Raw genomic sequence first — 20,029 nt, 5'->3', positions numbered from 1 at the left:
TTTGTTTTTTGACACCAACCCCAAGGCCCGCCAGCCAGAGCCAGGAGCGAAACAGCAGCTCAGGGGGTGGACACAGACTGCCTAGAACAGGCTGCCTCTGAACACATGCTCAGGCCAGGAATTTGTTTTACGTTCCCATCCCTTCAAACAAAAATCAACTCCTGTCTTCCCTCAAGGTATCATGATTTCAGCAGCGCAATTAATTCTTTAGACAAATCTTTCAGGCTGCAATCTTATGCTTCCCAGGAGGGTGTCCCAAGAGCCATAGGATATGCTGGATCCTCTGAGCTGGAGCTGGTGTCATTCATTTCCCTCCCACTGACATCAGGGTGATGGAACAGCTTAAGAAAAAAGAAAACAACCCAGAAAAGGAAAGGGCCAAATACAACCCCATCTCCTCCTCCCTCCCTCCTGCCCTCCCAGCCTGATTTCCGGGGGGGGGGGGGGGGCGTCAGGAACTCCTGCCGATCTCCTGCAAATCACCCAGAGATCTGCCTTCTTCCTGTCCCTCTTCTAGGGCACATGCTTAGTTCATGAAATACAGTGGTTCAGCTTCACCCATTTCCCTGATTGAATTCAGTGTGTAGACCTTACTATATACAGCCTGCAGCTTCACATTGCAGGGAAAGATGGGTACTAGTAGGCAAGATGCCTTTCACCGATACATGTTCAGAATTTTATTTCTTATTATTTTTATTAAATTTTTATTATTTTATTAGAATATTTACAAATCATCTTGCTGCCCAAAAGGGCCCCCCAAACAATTTCAGCATTAAAAGCAATCTTATATCAAAACAATCAAAGTAAGGAAAGAGCATCTTAATAACAGCCAGAGACCAGAGTAAAAATATCTAAAACCCATCAAATCCAGCAGAAACAAAACACTCTTTACAGCCCACCTCAATCTAGGCAAAGATGGGACCCCTCTGACCTCCCCCTGAGGGGGTTCCAAAATGGGGGTGCTGCACAGAAAAGGCCTTGTCCCTTGTCCCCACCAACCTAATCTCCCTTGGTGGTAGGACATATAACAGAACCTTGGAAGAAGATTGTAAATTACCATTAGGTTCATAGGGGAATCTAGGGCTTTATAGTTAAGAACTAGAACCAAGAATTGAGTCCAGAAACAAATTAGAAGCCAGTGTGTTTGCTACAAGGCCAATATTATATGGTCTACAACACAAAAACTGGAAAGGAAGCACCAAAAGAGGACAGAATATGAAAGAATATATTCTCAAAGGTGCTAAGGAATATATATAATTGAACCCAAAGCTTTTCGGAATGAAGAGCTCTTTTGTCTGAGATGATCTTACAAAACCCAAATTCTAGAAACAGGTTAAAAGAGAAATCCTATGGGTCCCAGACAGCATCTGAAGAGGCATAGGATATTTTGGATTCCATGACCAAAGGTTGGAGACAGCACTCTGACCTCAGAGGGCGAATCAGAGCTCTGACCCCCCTGCCACTCCCCCTCACAGCCGGCATGGAAAGAACCTCAATGGCTGCTCTCCAAGATTGGGAATCAACCCCGGAGAAGGGAAGAAGGGGCATTTCAGTGAGCTGGGAGGGGAGGAGACTGGAGAGGCCAGGATGTAAGTTATCCTGAGGCCTCTCCAGCCTCCTTCCCTCCCACCTCCAAAGCACCCCACCTCAACAGGCAAAAACGCCTGTCTAGCAAAAAAAATGCAAGGCAGGAGGACAGGGAGGTGGAGATTGTTGCCGCTCCTCCTGCCCTCCATTGGATGATCGTAAGCCTCTGAGTTTGGGGGCTTACAATCATTGAGGGTGTAACCTGTAGGACTGCACCCTAAGCCAGCTTTCAGAAATGTTGGCTATCTTTGTTATACCATCAGTTCAACTTTGTTACACCCTTACACGCTGATGGTACATATTCAATAAACAAAAAACGTTTTGGTTTAACATGGTGTGTTAAAGGCTTTCCATGTTCGCTCAAGCTCCGAAATGCCAGGAAATTATGGCTGTTAAGGGCCACACCTAAGGAGGAGTCAAATGGAATGCTTTATCTGTGGCTTATCTTGGACTAGATGACTTTCAAAGTCCCTTCCAACTGTATCTTTCTATGTGGATGGTATTGGTTGCCAGTTGAGTACTTGTAACATGGAATGGTAGCTTCAGCTGAATAGTCTCCATGTTACTATTCCAGAGAACAGACAGATCTGGGACTGAGGTCCACGAACTGCCACTGACAGCCATCCAGCTCCAAGGTAGTGGTGATGCAGGAACTAATCAAAGTAGAATACCGTACCACATCCATATTGCCTAAGTAATATGTCTGTTAAGGGCCACTTAAACACAATTTCCCGACATTTTGGAGCTTCGATGACGATAGAAAGCCATGTTAAACTGAAAGAGGTTTTCTTTATTGAATTTCATTACATTTTGAAAAGGCTATGCCTACAATACTAGATCCCTGGACCATTTAAGATAGTAGACATCAATCATACTCACCTTCAAGAAGTCAGTACTAACTGGATAATAGTATGTAAAAACCTCAAATCGATTAAATTGTTTATTCATTTGGATGTTTGTTTTGCATCCTCCCTCACCCCCTTTCCCTACAATGTTAAATAAATCCTATTCTTTGTTTTGTTAGTTGCTCACTAATTTTCCCCCTCCTGCTTCCACGAAATAGGGGTTCTGTTAGGCTGGCACAGCATGCTAGTTTGGGGTCAGCATCTTTCTCCCTCATCCGCTGTTGTATGAATCCAGGTCCCCGTGGTGCTTCAAAATATATCCCTATTTTCCTTAAGAGCAACACTGTGGGGTGGTGGAAACCATGGTACTGGGTTCATACATGCAGTAGTGGATGATGGAGAAAGATGCTGACCGCAAACTAGCATGCCATGCCTCCAGCCCATCAAGACCCCTGTTCCCTGAAAGCAAGTGGGAGGCGGGAGCATGATCAACTTATAAAACAGGAACTAAGATTTATTCAACATAGAAGGGAAAAAGAGGGGATGCAAAACAAACTTCTAATGAATAAACGCTTTATAGTAAGTCCATAAACAATAAAATGGAGGGAAGAGAGTCTAATAGTTATACAGTCCACATATGTAGATTATTAAAACTTGTCTGTAGCTATGCAATCTATGGTTCAGAAGTAACTGTAGGCCTCACAGCCTCTGCTCAGAATTTCTCCTCACAATGCTTCTCTGCTTTGACACTGTCTCACTACAGTGGGCCATCAGGGTTAAAAAGGGTTGAGATGCTGCCATTCCACCAAAGGGCTATACTCTTGCTGTATTCCATTCCCCCTCCCATCCAGCAATTATGAGGTTATGAAATTCCATTGGGTAAAATGGGGTGAAAATTGCACTTGCGTCAAAACCTACAACTATCTTATACTTCTTCTGGGGCACCGCACATACTACACCATCTCTCTTACCTAAGATGACAAGCTGTTTTCCAAAAGTCACTATAAACAGAAAAAAGACAATACCTGTCAAACTGCTGGTGGGCACTCATCAAGCTTTAAACTCCTATAAATAAGCCATTTCATGCCTTTTCTGCCTCAAAGTAGGCATGAACCATTGTCAAACCCACCTACACTGCCAAGTTTCAGATCAGTCTGTTGAGCTATCCTCTCAGTATAAGCCATAAAACCTACTCCTCCCCTGATTTCTGATCATAATGGCAGAATTTAATTCAGCTGACTCATCCTTAACATAGGGCCACTAAAGTGGCTCTATAATTTACATTAGTGCCAAACAGGATACTGGCCAATACCTGCATAAACCCATACAGTTTGAGCCAATGCAAAGCATTCTGGATCAACATGCCTTTCAAAAGCTTCCCTGTGGAACTGTGTTTGCCTCTCCACAGCCTATTCACTGATATTAGTTATATGTATGAACACACCAGGCGCATGCCACAATGTGGCACTGTATAGGGAAGCTGGAGGAATAAAGTTCACCTCGTCATCAAAGAGCGCACCTGTTATCACATCATCACAGAGCACTCTACATGGCGTCAGAGTGAGGAGTAATTACAATCTCTACATTAGGGATAAGAGGGAACTGTGCACATGTAACCATATCAAAGAAACATTGCTTTTGGAAGCAATACGGAAAGTGATAAATGAATGGTATATGTAACAACCACATTCGAAGTATTATAGTCATCTATTGTAGCCCAGAGTTTGGGCAATGAAACATAGCAGAAGGGGGGCAGGGAAAGAGAGCACTACCTCCAAATTCCCAACCCTTTAGCCATAGGGAAATTTGCTGTAGTAGGTCACTGGAGGATATGCTGCATTATTTCTTGACCCACCCCCCGTTACTCTTTCATATTATGAACACATGGACAGGGGCTACATCAACTCAGGAAACAAGAACCCAGGTCTCTGGTATACCAAAACCAAGGTGTATTTCTAGAAGCAGCCTGAAAACTTCAGTTTCATTTATTCAGGAAACAACAGATGCACGTGAGTGGTACATTCTTTTTGTACATTCATGGCAAATTTGGTTATTCAAATTTTGAGGATGATATATTTTCCATGCATCAGCCCCTGTTCAACAATGCTGCTTTTTTGCATCATGCTCAACTGCCTACCTCAGAGCTGATTTACCCATTAATTGCTCTGCTGAAGTGTAATAATTTCTGTGCAATATGTAACATGCTAAACCACAAATCAGAAGCTAAGCTAATACTGTCCCTAACAGGGAGAAAAACCAATTTGTTTTGCATAAAGAATGCTACAAATAACCCCTGCTAAAATGGTCAAGAGACATAACATTGGAGGCTATTGTTTTAACCATACTTTCAGTGCAGCACAAATGGAATACACTTTACACAGGCAGACACAATACAGAAAATAACCGCAAAACTTCAATTGTTAAAGGCATTTTGCAATATGTGTGTGTTGAGTATGTTTTATAACAAAAGCCCTAAAATGGGTGTCATAATGATTGTATAAGATGAAAGTGACATCCCAGATCTGCACTTCCTTCCCATTATACATCTGTAACCAGCAGAGAACTAGCCCTGTAGCCAGGGTGGGACAAATGGATGCATCACCCGCCCACCACCAAAGCTGTGCTTCCCCCTGCCCCCCACGCTAGATTTTGGGAGGAAATTGTCCTTTTAATTTGTAACATGACAGACAATGACAGCCTCCATTTAAAGAATGGCAGCTTGTTTTAAGAACAGGCACAATTTAAGAACAGGACCCTCTGAAAAATTCAGTGAATAAGGTAGAACAAGCGTACAACAAAAGCCGCAGCTGGAAGAGCCCCCAAAAGTCTGCTCACTCAAGACCTTCCTTGAGTGAGGGTGGATTTTTCATGTTCACGTTCACCTTATAATTACTTAAGTGATCCTGAAAAAATCAGCCCGTACAGTAACACGACCTTTGAAGAATTAAATATTAGAACTTTGTATTATGGGCTAGAGTTAGACTCCACCCCTTGGACTTCCATTTGCTCTGCTTTTCAGTTTCAGTTATGTTCTCTACCCAGCTAGCAATAAAAAAGCATGTTGGTTTGCCTGCAGAAAGTAGTAAGGGTTTATTTATTCTGCAGGTATTATGATGAGTACAGCCAGACTGGGTGCTTATTGGTATAGGGTGAAATAAAGAGATAACTTAAGAGTTATCTGAAAAAAGATCTACCCTAAGTTTCCCTTTACTCTTTTAAAGCACTCACTATACTCACAATTATAGTGGCTGTTGTTGTTGTTTTCTTTTTATTGCGTACTTGATGGCAAAGGATGAACAGCCCTAGAGCAATAGAAACATTGCTGTGCGTGCTACAGTTAGCTGGCTGGCTGACCACCTAGGCTGTAACTCAGGCTTCATTCCAGATTTTTCCCAATGTGTGCAGCTCAGCATGAGGCCTTTTTAGGGTTTCTGGGCAGAAGAGTCAACCCAGCAACCAGTAAAAAAAAAAAAAAAATCCAGTTGCTTTCCACAATTCGTTTCCAAACACTTAGTTAGTCCTTTATATAGCAACCAGTTAAACAGTTTTCCTTTGATCATTCAACAGGAAGGATGGCAACAGCAGCAAGTGTGTATGGGGGGGGGGGGTTGGCTGGCACTATGTGCCTCCCCCTGAAACATGCCCCATCTGGAAATTTGGCTGACCCACCTAACAAGGAAGGCTCGCTACAGGGCAGCAGAGAATCCCCAAATGTTTTGAATCTGATCACTATTTTAGGTTCATCCTTTGACCAGATCATAGCATACTGTAAAATCTGCCACATTCCTTTACCAAATCTGTTATCTTGAGATGAACACAGAGGTGAGGCTAGAGCCTCTGATTACTCTGGGGCTTTTTCCTTACATTGAAATTGTTTCAGCCAAGAATTACTCCATCTAAACTAATCCAAGTTTGAAGCAAATGAGTGGGTTGTAATTTCTGTCTCACAGATTGCTTAAAATAAACCCTGAAAATTTCAATCCTTGGTAAATTGTGATTTATGAATGTCATGCTGCGTCTTCCAAAATAACATTGTTTATTCCACTGTCTATTTTTTTTTTCCTTAGGCAGATTATTTATTTATCTAAAAAATTTCTTGGCCGCCTTTCAGAGCAGAAGCCCTCCCAAGGCGGCTCCCAGATTGGGAAAACGTTTGGCTTTTACAGGGCTCTCTCCCACTAACAACAACAACACACTAATTTGGGCGCCATTCAACGTCAATGAAATAAATACAAATGTTGATACTGACTTCAATTACACATTTATTTTTTTTACGATCAGCCTTCCTTAAAAAGTCAGCAGGGTTAGTATTTCTGCATTTCCATATATAAGATGCTTTACTGCACCATATGTAATGTTACCTGTACCTAATTACCTCTTTAGTTTCTTAGGGCACAATCCTATTCAGATAGGCGACTGCCTATCCAATGCAAGGCAGGAGAAGCACGGAGGGGATTGTTCCCTCCACACTTCTCCTGCCTTGCATTTGCGGCTAGACAGCCAATTGTGGCTGTCTAGCAGTGCGGGAAGGTGGAACGGGGGAGGAGGCTGTGACAGTACAAATTTTGATAGAATGTTTGTAATAGCCCTCTATACCTCTGTCTCCATGCAAATACAATGACTCTAACAGGCTTCCTGATTCTAACGTATCCATAGAGTACTTATGATATTCAATGTCATATGTCAGCTCTTTGCTGCCGGGAAAACAAACAAACATCACAGTCCCACACTTCATGGAAGCTGGTAGCTATAAATATTACGAGCAATGTTGCTCAGAAAAAAAAAAAACATATAGCTTTGACTTACTTAATTGCTGCACATTTAACACTTCCCCCCACCCCCATATTTCATATGGTATGTGTGGGGGGTATATATAATTTATGCGTAAGAATGCCTTGCTGTCTAGAACAGGGGTGTCAACCTCAGCCCCACCTGCAGGCCAAACTCGTCCTGCCTGTGTTCCTCAATTGGTCACACACACTTTCCCTGGCCTGACCCCCTTTCCCTTGACCGCCAATCATTTGGAGATTTCCCAGCTTTTGCTCATTTCCCCCCATTTTAAACGATTGAAATGGCTCTCCTAAAGCTTAGTTGCTGGCAGCAAGAGATTTAAGCAAAAATATGCTGGTATTTTGATCCCATCCCTTTTACTGTTGGTCCCACGCCCTTTGGCATTCAGCCCTGCCCACCACTGGAATGTGACCCCCAAGAGCTTCTCTGAAATTGAATTTGACCTTGGGCTGAAAGAGATGAGACACCCCTGGACTAGAATATTTCTAACATGCGACAGAAGTCCAATCTGAAACGTAATGTTCGTTCAGGCTTTGGATCTGAATGTTAAACATTTTTTGTAAAAACCATGGACATCTTCTTTAGCAGACTTCATAAGTACTTCTTATTCCTGGTGACACTGAAATACATAACAGCCAAACTACACATTCGGATAAATCATGTGGAACTGCCCTTCCTGAACTTTCTGAACACCAGGTGTATGTGTGTGTGTGGGGAGGGGAATGAGTGATTGATTTGATTTATACGCCACCTTTCTACCAAAAAATGGCACTCAAGGCAACTAATAGAAACAATTTAAAATGGATTAAAACAATAAAACACATCAAAATACAATAAAACATAACAGATACAGAATAAAAACAGCATCCCAACCAACAGATCCATTTACAGGCCAAAGGCCTTCTTGAATAAAGCAGCCTTTGCTTGCCAGTGGAAGGACAGCAGAGAGGGAGCGAACCCCTTGGAAGGGAATTCCTCAGCCTGGAAGCAGTCACCTAAAAAGCCCTCTCTCACGTCAACATACCTCTGATGGCAGGTGTCTTGAAAGAAGGGTGTCTCGAGAAGATCTTAACGACTGCACAGGCTCGTATGGGAGAAAGTGGTCTCTCAGGTAGCCTGGGTTTATTTATTTGAAGGCTCCTGAACAGGTTTGAACAGCATCCCATATGTGGAATTCCCTGCCTCAAGACTTTAGGTCACCTTCCTGTTTGGCTGTCTTGCGCTGGCAACTGAAGACATTTCTGTTTAAGCAAGCATTTGGCTCTGCTGTTGCTTAATTGTATTGATTGACTGCTGATATGATTTTTCGTGTTTTCTGGTGCTTTTAGCTTGTTAATGTGTTTTAATTATTTTTGTTGTTTTTATTATATTTTGTAAGCCAGAGGTGGGCAGAATGTAGATCTCCAGATGTTTTGGACTTCAACTCCCAGCATTCCTGACCACTGGCCATGCTGGCTGGAGTTTCTGGGAGTCGAAGTGCAAAACCTTTGTAGAGCTACCCTTCTGCCCACCCCTGTTCTAGGCTGCTTTGAGCAACTCCTTTTTTAGAGGGTAAAAGCAGAACTAAAATAATAACAGTAATAATTACAACAACTAAGAAGTGGCAAAATCCAATGGACCAGTGGAAACAAGCACATGACAGTAAGGAAGGCCCTGAACTTTCATGTGAATCAAATCCAAGTAGAATAGCCCACAAATGAGATCAGCATGACCATTAGTCATGTTGTGGTGCAGAGCGGGAAGCATTGTTTTGGCATTGTTTTTCCATTGTGTTCCATGCGGGAACACTTTACAAAAATATTATACTGCTGACATGCAAAAGAGCAGAAAGAAAGGATTTCCCTGTATTGCTCTTTAGCTTAAAACTTAGCCAAAAAACAAAACAAACACCTTTCCTCAGCAATGAGTAAAATCCACTAACCTGTGTTCAGTGGGGTTTTCTCCCAAATAAACATATTATAGCTTAAGGCAGGAGTAAGCAATGTGGCGCCCATGGGCAGCAACTTGTGCCCAGACACACCAGATGTGCGCCCACCGAGACACCCTACTCCTTCCCATTTTAATTTTTTATATATTTTCTTAATGGCTGCTGGGATTGCTTCGAAGTGAGGTGGGAGCATCTAACTGCTGTCATCTTCATTTCCCATGAATGCCTTGGGCAGGTTACTTGTCCTTTGTGACTAGCCATTCCATGGCAGCCTTTTTATGGTTGTGCCCAGGGCAGTTTCACAGATTTCCAAATGTGCCCAAAAGCTTGCCTATCCCTGGGGTAAGGCTTCATCTTGGCCAGGAATGGTGCTGATAGATTAGGCCAAAGGTTCCACAGAAACAGTGGCTTTCGGTAGGGCTGTGCAGGGACCCTCCCGCCCCACCCCAGAAACAGAGCTTCCGAACTGACCTCAACCCACCTTGGGATGATCCAGAGCCAGGCCAACCCGCTTTGGCCTCCAGATACAAAGCATGATCTGGACAGCCAAAGCGCTCAGCCCCGCGACCCTCGCGCACACACGCATACACACACACACACCCCCGCTGCACAGGCCTCCTGTTCCTCTTTACCATGGGGTGCGCCCGCAGCTGCCGCCATCTTGGATGGAGTCAGCATTTCCTTTTAAAATGGCAACCCTTCTTCTTCAGGTAAGTAAATGGTGCATATATTGCAGCCATAAAGGGTCCATCTACGCAATATTACAGCTGTAAATGGGCCATTTACGCCTGTAACATTGTGTAGGTAGCCCCTTTACAGCTGTAATCTATGCACCATTTACTTACCAGAAGAAGAAGAGTTCCCATGGCAACTCCCTCCAAGATGGCATCGGCTGCGGGTGCTCCCCATAGGCCGAGGTAATGAGCAGGGGGCTCGTGTAGCTGAGCAGGCAGCTGACCAGATCAGGCCAAAGCACTTCAGGAGTGGTCCAACCAGCTTCCGAACCGGACTGCTTCAGCCCAAATCACCCCGATCTGCTTTGGGATTTGAGCTGAAGCAGTGAACGCCCCTAGTTTTGGGGGGAGATTTGAAGGAGGAAAGAGTGCTCCAGGTATAAGAGGAAAGGCAGCAATGGGAGTGGGGGGGAGGGCAGAGTTGTTTAACAGGGCAGCAGGTGGCTGGATTACTAAGGGCAACAGAGCTAGAGGCATGAAAGGCCACTTCCGCTGGAAAGAACAGGTTGTGGGAGCCACGGAGAGCTTTAAAGATTAATTACTGGTAATTCGGAATGGGCCTAATTTTTAAAAAAGAGTTGAGCTCTGATTCAAATGGGCCCAAAGTCACTCTTTTAAACTTAGGCTCCATTCATGTTGAACCACATTGCCTCCCTGACTGGCATTACGGTTTGACGTTATGAGGTATTCATTATATTTATTTATTGGTTACATTTATATCCCGCCCTTTTTTGTCTAAGAAACCCAAGGGGACTTACATGGTCCTCCTCCTCTCTATTTTATTCCCACAACAACCCTGTGAGGGAGGTTAGGCTGAGAGTCAGTGACTTGCCCAAAGTCGCCCAGTGAGCTTCATGGAAAAGTAGGGACTCGAACCTGGATCTCCACAGTCCCAGTCCCACACTCTAACCACTACACTCTCCTGAGTAAGCATTGCTCAGTGTCGTCAGCATATAACTCATGAGTTTTGGCAAAGTCACCCAACAGCAGTGTATAGAGCAGAGAAGGCCAATCAGCCACCATGAGCCATGACTATCCCATCCCCAGCACCAGTTCCAATAGCATCTGTCAGCAAAAATGATAACTTCTTTATATTATTTACAATATTTATATACCACTCCACATCCAGACAGATTCCAGAGCACTGACTAAAAGATACAAAAATAGGATAAAAGAATAAAACACCATGTTAAAAATTACTACTTTTTTCTTTCTTTTTTACAAGAAACAGAATTCCAATAAAATTCTGAATTCTTTAGAGAAAGAAGAAGGGATGGAGGAACTCCGACACAGCAGGAAGCATGGGAGGTTTTGATTACTATAATGTGCTCTACATGGCTGCACTATTCTTTCATTCATGTATAGAAATAATATACAGAAGACAATCTAATTGCAAGTATAGCAAAACTTGGTCCCTGATCCTCCAAACTTGCTCATTTCTACCTGGCCTGGGAAGGCAGAGCCCTGACCAACTCTGGCTATGAAGGCTGCTCCTGCTGGCGAAATTCCCTACAGATCATCAGAGTTGTTGCTGGGAGCCACATTTAGCCTTGGATGATATGTAAGCCAAAGAGCAGGGGGAAAAAATGACCCCACACTATGTTTTTGTATTTCTATGTTAGGCCATAGTATGAATTATCAGTGGATTGTTTGATCAGCGTGTATTTATTAATATCTGTATGATTATTTGAATTACGTTGCCTTATAACAGTTAGCTAATCTGTAACTGTTAATGAATCGCCTTGAAATGTTATGTTTAATATGTAAAACTTTTGATGTTTTGAGATGCTTAGAGTGTAGTTTACCATCAAAAAGTTGGCATGTAGATAAACTGTTCGTGGTGATGAGAAGTAACTTTCAGGAACATCCAGTCTGATCTAATGATACACGCTTACTCTGGTCTCACTTAGTTCAGTGGGATTTATTCCCAAATAAGTGTGCATAATGTTTCAGCCCTATTAAGAGAAAGAAAAGAGAAAAGAAAAAAAAAGCACACACACTGTCCAAGCTTCTCTTTCTGGCATCCCCATATTGCAAACCAGACATCCTAAGTATCTTAACTGCCTGATCACAGTATCTTATTCAAGTACAAGCTGAATGAAACCAAGCATTAAATTCTCTCTTATCAGTAGCTTTTAGAGGGTAAAAATGTCAGCGAGATGTATATATCTTCTTGAAGCAAAACAGCCTATTAGGAAGCCTCTCGAATCACTTTCCTGGGCAAGAAGTGCCTTCGAGCTACTGAGAGTCAGGATAGGTTTCCTGCCACTCAGGAACAGTTCAGTTTAAGAGCACAGTGTGTCTCAGTCCTTCCTCAGCCAATCATCCAAATGATATTGTATCATGCACAAAAGCCATCAGGGACAAACTACACAATAAATTTATGTTCATTGAACAAAGCCCCAAGAAAGTTGGGTGGGGGGAGGAATTGGTGGAAAATCGGTAGTGGGGAGCTTAATCCTTTCCCTCCTGGTCATTTTTTTCTGTTGGCAATCATCTCCCCAAGCTTCTTCCTCACTCCCTTGAGTTTCCAGGTCCACATTTACAAGGATACACACTCTACAGGGTTGCACTCTTGAATTTCTCCACAGGAACGGCCTTACCATTAGGCAGAATGAAGCAGCCACCTCTGGTAGCAGATTTTGACAGAGCAGCAAATACTTGGTTATTTACTTCATTGTTATTGTATTTTTACTGCCAGGGACAGGAAGAGGTGCTTGTGATATTTCCTGCCCCATGTGCTAAAATAACTTGGCTGGCTTTGGGTCCTTTGCACCTTGATTTGGGTGGTTGGGTGGTGCCATTCGCTGCTCTGCCTCAGGAAACAGATTGCTTTGTTCCATCCCTGGTTCTCCACCTAAAAAACACTCCTTGCACATACAAAACTACCAAGTCAAGGAGAAACGCTTGCCCAAACCTTCTGCCAAAGTTGCTATTTTTCTATGAGCAGGGAGTTGGAAGGGTTTCCCACACCACCACCATACACACACGTAGCATCCGAAATGCAACTTCCAACTTGCAGCCTGAAGTAGTACTGTCCAGGAAAAACCTTAGTATTTGATTCTGTCAAATTGAACAGATGCATAATCTGCAAACCTGCCTCAGTTTTGTTAGTAGCTCACATGTTCAAATGACTACAGCAGTGCAAACTCCATGAGGCTTATGCTGGAGGGTCAACCTGAGGACCTTCTTTAGTCAACACCTAAACAGAGTAAAAATTTCCTACATGAATGCTGAAATTAATAAAATGAGAAGTTGATTACATTAAGTTAACTGTCAGCAAATCACCCAGTAGCCATCTTTCCTCAGATTCCTTCTTTTAAGACTTTTTTTTTTGGGGGGGGGGGGTGGAGAAAGAACTACAGATAACAACGGATCAAGCAGGCTACAGAAAGACTGCAACCAGATGGCAACAGAAAGATATTCATGGAATTCTGGATCAAAGTTTGTTCTGTCTTGTGTGCTAGGGAAGCGGGGGGGAGGGGAGAGCAGAAGAGCTGAATGGAACAAAGCAGATGGCCATGATGGCACCCAGCAAAGCACAGCACATCTCCTAGCATTTCCATTAATTTGTAGCGTTCTGTAAGAGTGAAAAGCAGTGGTGGGAAGGAAAGCTGAATAAAAAGTTTCAAATCTTTCTGAAATGACTAATAATTATTATTAATTAATATTTGTATACCTCCTTATTTGCTAAAAAGCCATTAAAGCAAGTGAACAACAATTCCAAACAGCCTTCCCCAATCTGGTGCCCTCCAGATGTGTCAGACAACAACTCCCGTAATTCCCATGGCCAATGGCCATGCTAGCTGAGAATGACTGTGGAGTTGTGGTCCAACACATCTGGAGGGCACCAGGTTGGGGAAGGCTGACTTAAAACAACATGATAAAAAGAATATTAAACTGTAAAGCATTAAAGCTACATCATTTAAAAGGCTAAATTAAAAAGACATGTCTTCACACCCTTTCTAAAAGCCAAGAGAGTGGGGGCCAATTGTAGTTCTTGAGGGAGCTCATTCCAATAATAATAATTAAAAATTATATTCAGAACATTTCTAGTCCTAACTCTGCACTCTCACGAAGCTCACCAACATCAACAAGAATCCTGATACTTCACAAAATATAGTTGCCAACAATAACACTGGAATCAGTATCCTAGATCTGAAGGGCCAAACAAGAACTGAAGCTAACAGTAACAACTGACACAGACTTCATTTTTTACAGATCTTCTGGAACACCCCATCAGATTAGCAATAGCACCCAGATAATAGTCAATAGGAGACGATTAGCAGGCAGCAACCAGGAACATTCTTGCTTTCTTTATTCAATTTAACAATAAGGGACCAAGGCAGCTCACAACCAGACCTCATGAGAACCCGGAGAAGTCCATTAGGTGCAGAGAGAGACCAACGTCACCAAGGCCACTGAATGGTTAACTACTCCAGGGTTGCACAAGGATTTGAACAGTATACCTATCCAATCACTCTAACCACTCTGTTAGCGAAGACATGGGACAACCAACCAGCAGATTTCTCAGGCAAACGAACCATGTCACACACTACAGGGGAAGGGGGTAGACAGATGCCCACCTTCCAAACATACTTCGTGAAGCATCCTTTCCCAGTGCCTAACTCCAAGTATGACATGTCTGCCAATACCCTACCCTATCCAGTGAAAATATTCTTATTCTGCAATCCAATGCATCTTCATCCAGAAGACAGACTGAGTTCAATGGTGCTTACTCCAAAGTCAGTGTACATAGGACAGCAACCTTAGCAATTGAGAATCTCCCCATCTATTATTCCATCCGTTGTGCCTTGTTTTGTTTTTATAATCAACACTTCTTTTAAAGGGGAGGGAACATTACTTATTACCTCTACTAGATGGAGGTGTTAATCCTTCTGTGATTTAAAAAAACAAACAAACCCACACACTACAGTCTACTTGTGGTTTACAAAACCACCCCAAGAGGAAAGGTTTATTATAAGTCACAAACACATTTCTCATAACCCATCACTTTCATTTTTCATTTAAATTACTGACCACTAGCATATTTTTAAATTTAAAAAACAACAAATTTTTATACAGCTGACAGACTGGCAGGATTGCTAGAACAAGGGAGTGGCAGGGTAGTTACAAGAGAGGTAACAGGGTAGTTACAAGGTATAGAACAAGGTATTATTTTTAAGATGTTCACTTTTACATAATGCATAACATGATTATGATACAGTTTGGTAATCTGTAGGAAGTGTCCCAGCACCTAATAAAGCCTCTCCCAAAAACCAAAAAGACCAAAAATCACAGACATACACAATGTCCCTTTTCTCAGATTTTAACTTTCCCTTTTCAGACCAGTTTCTCCCCCCCATTCCATATAATCTACAACTGAGAATAACTCATACTATCATAAATTAAATGTACACTATTCAATACAGCCTAGCTGAATATCTTAACTTGTAAGTTCTTAAGTAATACAAGATTGTTCATAATTGCTTGAGATTGCATGGTAGGATCAATTACATTAAAATGCTGGTGGTTAATTCTGCATGAAAGCTATTTGATACATTGCTGAATCTTAAATGTGTAGATATGTTTCTGCATAGATAACACATAGCATTAAACATGGATGGTTTCACCTCTACCTACCCATTAAAGGAAAGGAGGGCTTGTTGGTGGTAACTGATTGAAAATGGACATGACAGCTGAATTTCCTGTCCAGCTTCTGCTGGCCAGCCAACTAACTGAAAATTCTCCTGTACTCAGATGTTCACCACAATAGCAGATTAACAACTAGCAAAAAGGGGAAGGAGGCATCTGTTAATTTGCACTGCTCTGCAAATTAATAAAATTTGATGAACAAAACCAGGAACCTAGTTTACCTCTCCTTTACCCATCCTTACTTGTACCCATTGAAAACTGGCTCCATAGCAAACAAACACAAAGTCAAGGATTCCTTCAAAGTCAAAGGTAGGAACTAATAATCTTAACCCACATATTTTTCTCTCCATATTTTTTACAGAAACATTGTTCTGCTTTGATTCTCAGCATTTTAAGCAAATTAAGAAGATCCTCATGTTTGACCATCCCCATACATGTTTCGCTGTCTAAAACTTTTTCTGCTGAGTAAAAATTTAACACTCACTAACAGTTTCCAGATGAAACCTCCACTGGTAGGGTTCCTTCCATTCCTCCCTTATCTGCTTCCCAAGTGGTAAATCTGAATTAAAATTTAAAACAGATTTTAAATCAAACTGCAAAGAACTGCACAGCAGTTGTTCCAAGTACCTCAAGGCAACAAGTAATAAAAGGGCAGTAGTATACAAATGGATGTAGGATTTGGAGTAACTACTATTATCCTAGACAGAATTATTTATTTATTTATTTATTGCATTTATATCCCGCCTTTTCCCTCTTGCAAGGAACCCAAGGCGGCTTACATGAGCCTCCTCCTCTCCCTTTTATCCTCACAACAACAACCCTGTGAGGTAAGTTGGGCTGAAAGTCTGTGACTGGCCTAAAGTCACCCAGTGAGCTTCCATGGCCGAGTGGGGACTAGAACCAGGATTTCCTGGCTCGCAGTCCAACACTCTCACCACTACACCACACTGGCTCTCAATTAATTAATTAGCTTAATGTGATCTTCTCCTATGTAGTACCTCCCATAATCCCGTTTAAAGCACTGCCACACAGCATGGGTCATCCTAACGGTTGCAAAGGGAGAAACAATGGCACATGACAGAGCAAGTCAGAAGCAAGGTAGTTACCCTCTGAGCCTATTTAGTTTACTCCATGGCAAGAAAGGAAAGTGTGAACCCCTCTGTTGACTGTTATTCCAAACCTAGGTTAGGAAAAGCATTCAAACAGCCATATCACAGCCCCATAGGATTACACAGAAATTGTCCAGAGGATAGATGCCCGTAATTAACTAGTAGACCAACATCATTGCTCCTAACCATCGACATCCAGGGGGTTGCCCATTATTCTAGTACTAATACTCATAGGAAGAGAGCATACAGGTAGCACAGATGCTGAAATACATGGACCCTGTTTCATGGACAGATCCTTTTCTTAATCCTAAATATGTTTTGCTTGCAACAAAGAGAATGGGCCATGTGATCAGCCGCCTCTCCGCTGGCTATCAGCAAAAGAGATGTTGGGTATCACCCCGGATAATCCCCCAGACTGAAAGTCTTCCGCTTTAGGAATGGCAGAAATTACTGAGACTCGTTCTCCCCTCCCCCAGCATCTTCACATATTAGCTGAACCCCGAACAAAACTTTAAACGCCACCGACGCCGACGCAACAGTTTAGTGAGGCATCTCACCAAAGCTCTGAGCCTCCTCAAAACTCCCTCCTCACCATGCCCTGAAATCAGTCCACGATTTCTCCTACCCCTTTGTGAGCATCGCCACAGGTTAATGCGGATAAACACGCGCTCTAAGCCCCACCGCGTTCGACGCCCCTTCCCCACTCCCCATCCTTTCTCCACTCAAGCTCACCTCCTCCCGAGGCTGTAGGTTTGCTGCTTTTTAGGGTGGGGTGCGCCCGGCCCGCCCGCCCTCGGAGCTCCGCTACACGCGCAATGTGCCGTTCGCGCCTGTTCGCTGCCGGCAAAAAGAGGGACGCGCCTAGCGCGCATCTTTGGGCTGATGTACCGGCGGCAGCCAGCTTTGCCCAGGTCAGAGCTGCAAGCCATATACAAAGAAGAACGCTGGGTGACTTCACCCTCTCCACTTACACGCGTGACCGCCATGCAGGGCGAAGGTCACGTGCGGGTCCATCGGTAAACCGGACCTCCCTGGAGAGGCACCCCCGAGCTGGGACGCCCGGCTTACCTTGATAATACTGCTCCTCCGAGGGGTCGCCCGGGCCGCCTCCAGGAGACCGGCCTCGGGGTCGGCGGCAGCCCCGGCCAGCGAGACTCCGCTCCTCCGCTCCCTTCTCCTGCCCATCGCCGCCGCCGGCATGTCACAGGACCCGGGCTCCGGATACATCTCCGCGTCGTCCTCGCCCCTGAGAGCCGCCAGCGCCGGATGCTCGCGGCTCCCCGCGGCTTCTGCCATCGCGCCTTCCGCCCCACAAAGCGGAGTCTCAACTTGGCTGAGGCCGCTCCGAGGAAGGGGGCGGCGGAGGCAGCCCCGACCACCGGACCCTTTCCTACAGCACCGCGGCGGCGGCGGCAAGCGTCTCGGCGAGAGGCATCGTGCCCGCGCGTGCTTACAACTCCGGCGGGCTTCGCTTCGCCCGGGCGGTCCACGCTCGGCTCGGTGGCAGCGGCAGCGGCAGCAGGGGAGCGGCACGAAGGCGCTGAACTTGGACAGTGAGGGAGTTCTGCGGCCGCGGAGGATGGCAAACGGCCGCTCACGCTCGCTCGCTCGCTCGCTCTCACCCCCGCGCGCGCGCCAGGCAAGCGGGGGCGCCCTCGCCGGGGACCGAGCCGCGCATCCCTGGGTACGCGGGCGCGGGGCTTGCGAGAACGGCGCGCGAAGGAGCACCGCGCAGCCCGCCAACGAGCAGGAAGCGCCGCCGCTCTCGCTCTTCTCTGTTGTGACAGAGCCAGGCTTGTTTTGACAGGCGAGGCTGATGGACGCCAGCCCGGGCCACTCAGCGGCGAAGGAGCGTTCTGATGGGGGCCCGCGCGGCCAATCGCCAGCCCGCGGGGGCGTGGCCAGAGCAGCTGGCGAGAGAGAAAGAGGCTGAGAGTGGAATGTGTTCTCTATTGAGAACAGATTCCCAGTGGTCGGTCGGCCGTTCGCACACAAGGAAGAGCAGACGGACAAGAAAGGGTGGATTTTTTTAGGGAGCTTCCGCAATTCAACGGTGGGCGGGAGCTGAAGGCTAGCCTCCTCTTGTGTCTGTTTGCTTCAAAGCAAACTGATTTGTTATTGATCTATCATATTGATTGACTGACGGTATTTATAAACCACCCTATAGTAGAGTTCTCAGGGCAGCTGACAACAAGATATTGAATTCGTTTAAAATACATGAATTAAAACAACAAAAATCTGTCATGCAACGTACAATCTCAAGTCACAGGGAATAAAAGCTAAAAGGGCTGGTGCTTAAATGACACCAAAATAGTTGTCAAGCAAGCATTTCACAGGGAGGGTGCCACTGCTGAAAAGGCCCTCTCTCTTGTAGCCACCACCATAACTCATTTCATCCTACCTTTAGGGATAAAATCCTTCCAAAGTGGCTTACAAGTGTAACGTGAATCTTCCTACTTACAACTCAGGCAGTTAACCCTACTCAACACATCTAAACAAAGGCAAGTCACTGAACAAGAGATTAATTAATACACATTAAACAAAAATCACACACCCAGCAGAATATCAACTCCAGTGGGTCCTTCGCAGGACAGCCAAACACAACTGAGTGGCTTAGCACAATTCCTCATATGTTCATAGCTGAACCGGTCACAAACATCACAAACCAAAATCTCACAGCTATTACAAAAGATGGCAAAGTATAGTTACTCTCAGCATTGGCTCAGGAAGTCACCAGCCACCAGACTCCAGCTCTTTAGCAGCCACCAGCTCCAAGTCTCACTCCTTGAACAACCAGTCTTTCAGCTCCTCACTGCAAAGCAGCTTCCAACCCAGACAGGATCAGCATAGCAGTCTCCTTCTTCCAGAAGGCAAGAAAATATACTACGGCTCTCAACAAGTTAGGACAATCTCCTAATTCCTTATCCAAGTCTCCCACACTCTGTCCATAATGCATTTCTTTCAAATGTCCTTTGAACAAGAACTAACAGCAACAACAGAAATGTTTCCCCTTCTATTTCCATCTGCCCTCAGGGCTTTTGCTTAAATACCCATCTGGTCAGAATGATGAGCACACCCACATTAACTCCCAATTAATCCATATTGAAAATTTCTACATTTATTGTGCATTAAACATCCCCTAGTCCCGGTTGTTCACAGGTTCTTTAGATGACGTTGTGACTGTCCAGTCTCGCTTCTGTTTTTAAACAGAACTTTGGGGGAGTTTGTTTTTTTTTAAAGCAGGGATGATGCCATATTATTTGTGAAAGCAAAAGAAAACCCTTTTTCTATGTGTGTATTTGTGCTATGCCACTATACCACAGTGCCACCTAGAACTTATGTAGCAGAAAAGCAGGAAAGGAAATTTTGCGATGAAACCGA

General features: G+C 44.2%; 1 protein-coding gene across 4 annotated transcripts in view; it reads right to left on the bottom strand.

Moving 5' to 3' along the window:
* The window catches only part of PLCL1 (phospholipase C like 1 (inactive)), a 355,656-nt gene extending 337,226 nt beyond the window's left edge, over positions 1-18,430 (bottom strand). For 3 of the 4 annotated variants that reach the window (XM_084816919.1, XM_084816901.1, XM_084816910.1), the window contains exon 1: positions 17,717-18,430. In XM_084816919.1, the coding sequence (XP_084673045.1) occupies positions 17,717-17,944 (228 nt within the window). In that variant the 5' untranslated portion in view covers positions 17,945-18,430. Of the gene's footprint in view, positions 1-17,380; positions 17,599-17,716 lie in introns of those variants that run through there. The other variant, XM_084816928.1, reaches the window with a different exon arrangement.
* Between the last annotated feature and the right edge of the window lie 1,599 nt (positions 18,431-20,029).

Source organism: Heloderma suspectum, chromosome 1 (assembly GCF_057233095.1).
Source record: "Heloderma suspectum isolate Gila_16-S chromosome 1, 16-S_ref, whole genome shotgun sequence".
NCBI classification, from domain to species: Eukaryota; Metazoa; Chordata; class Lepidosauria; order Squamata; family Helodermatidae; genus Heloderma; species Heloderma suspectum.
Note: the sequence above shows the minus strand (reverse complement) of the source record. Positions and strands in the feature narration are given on the sequence as shown.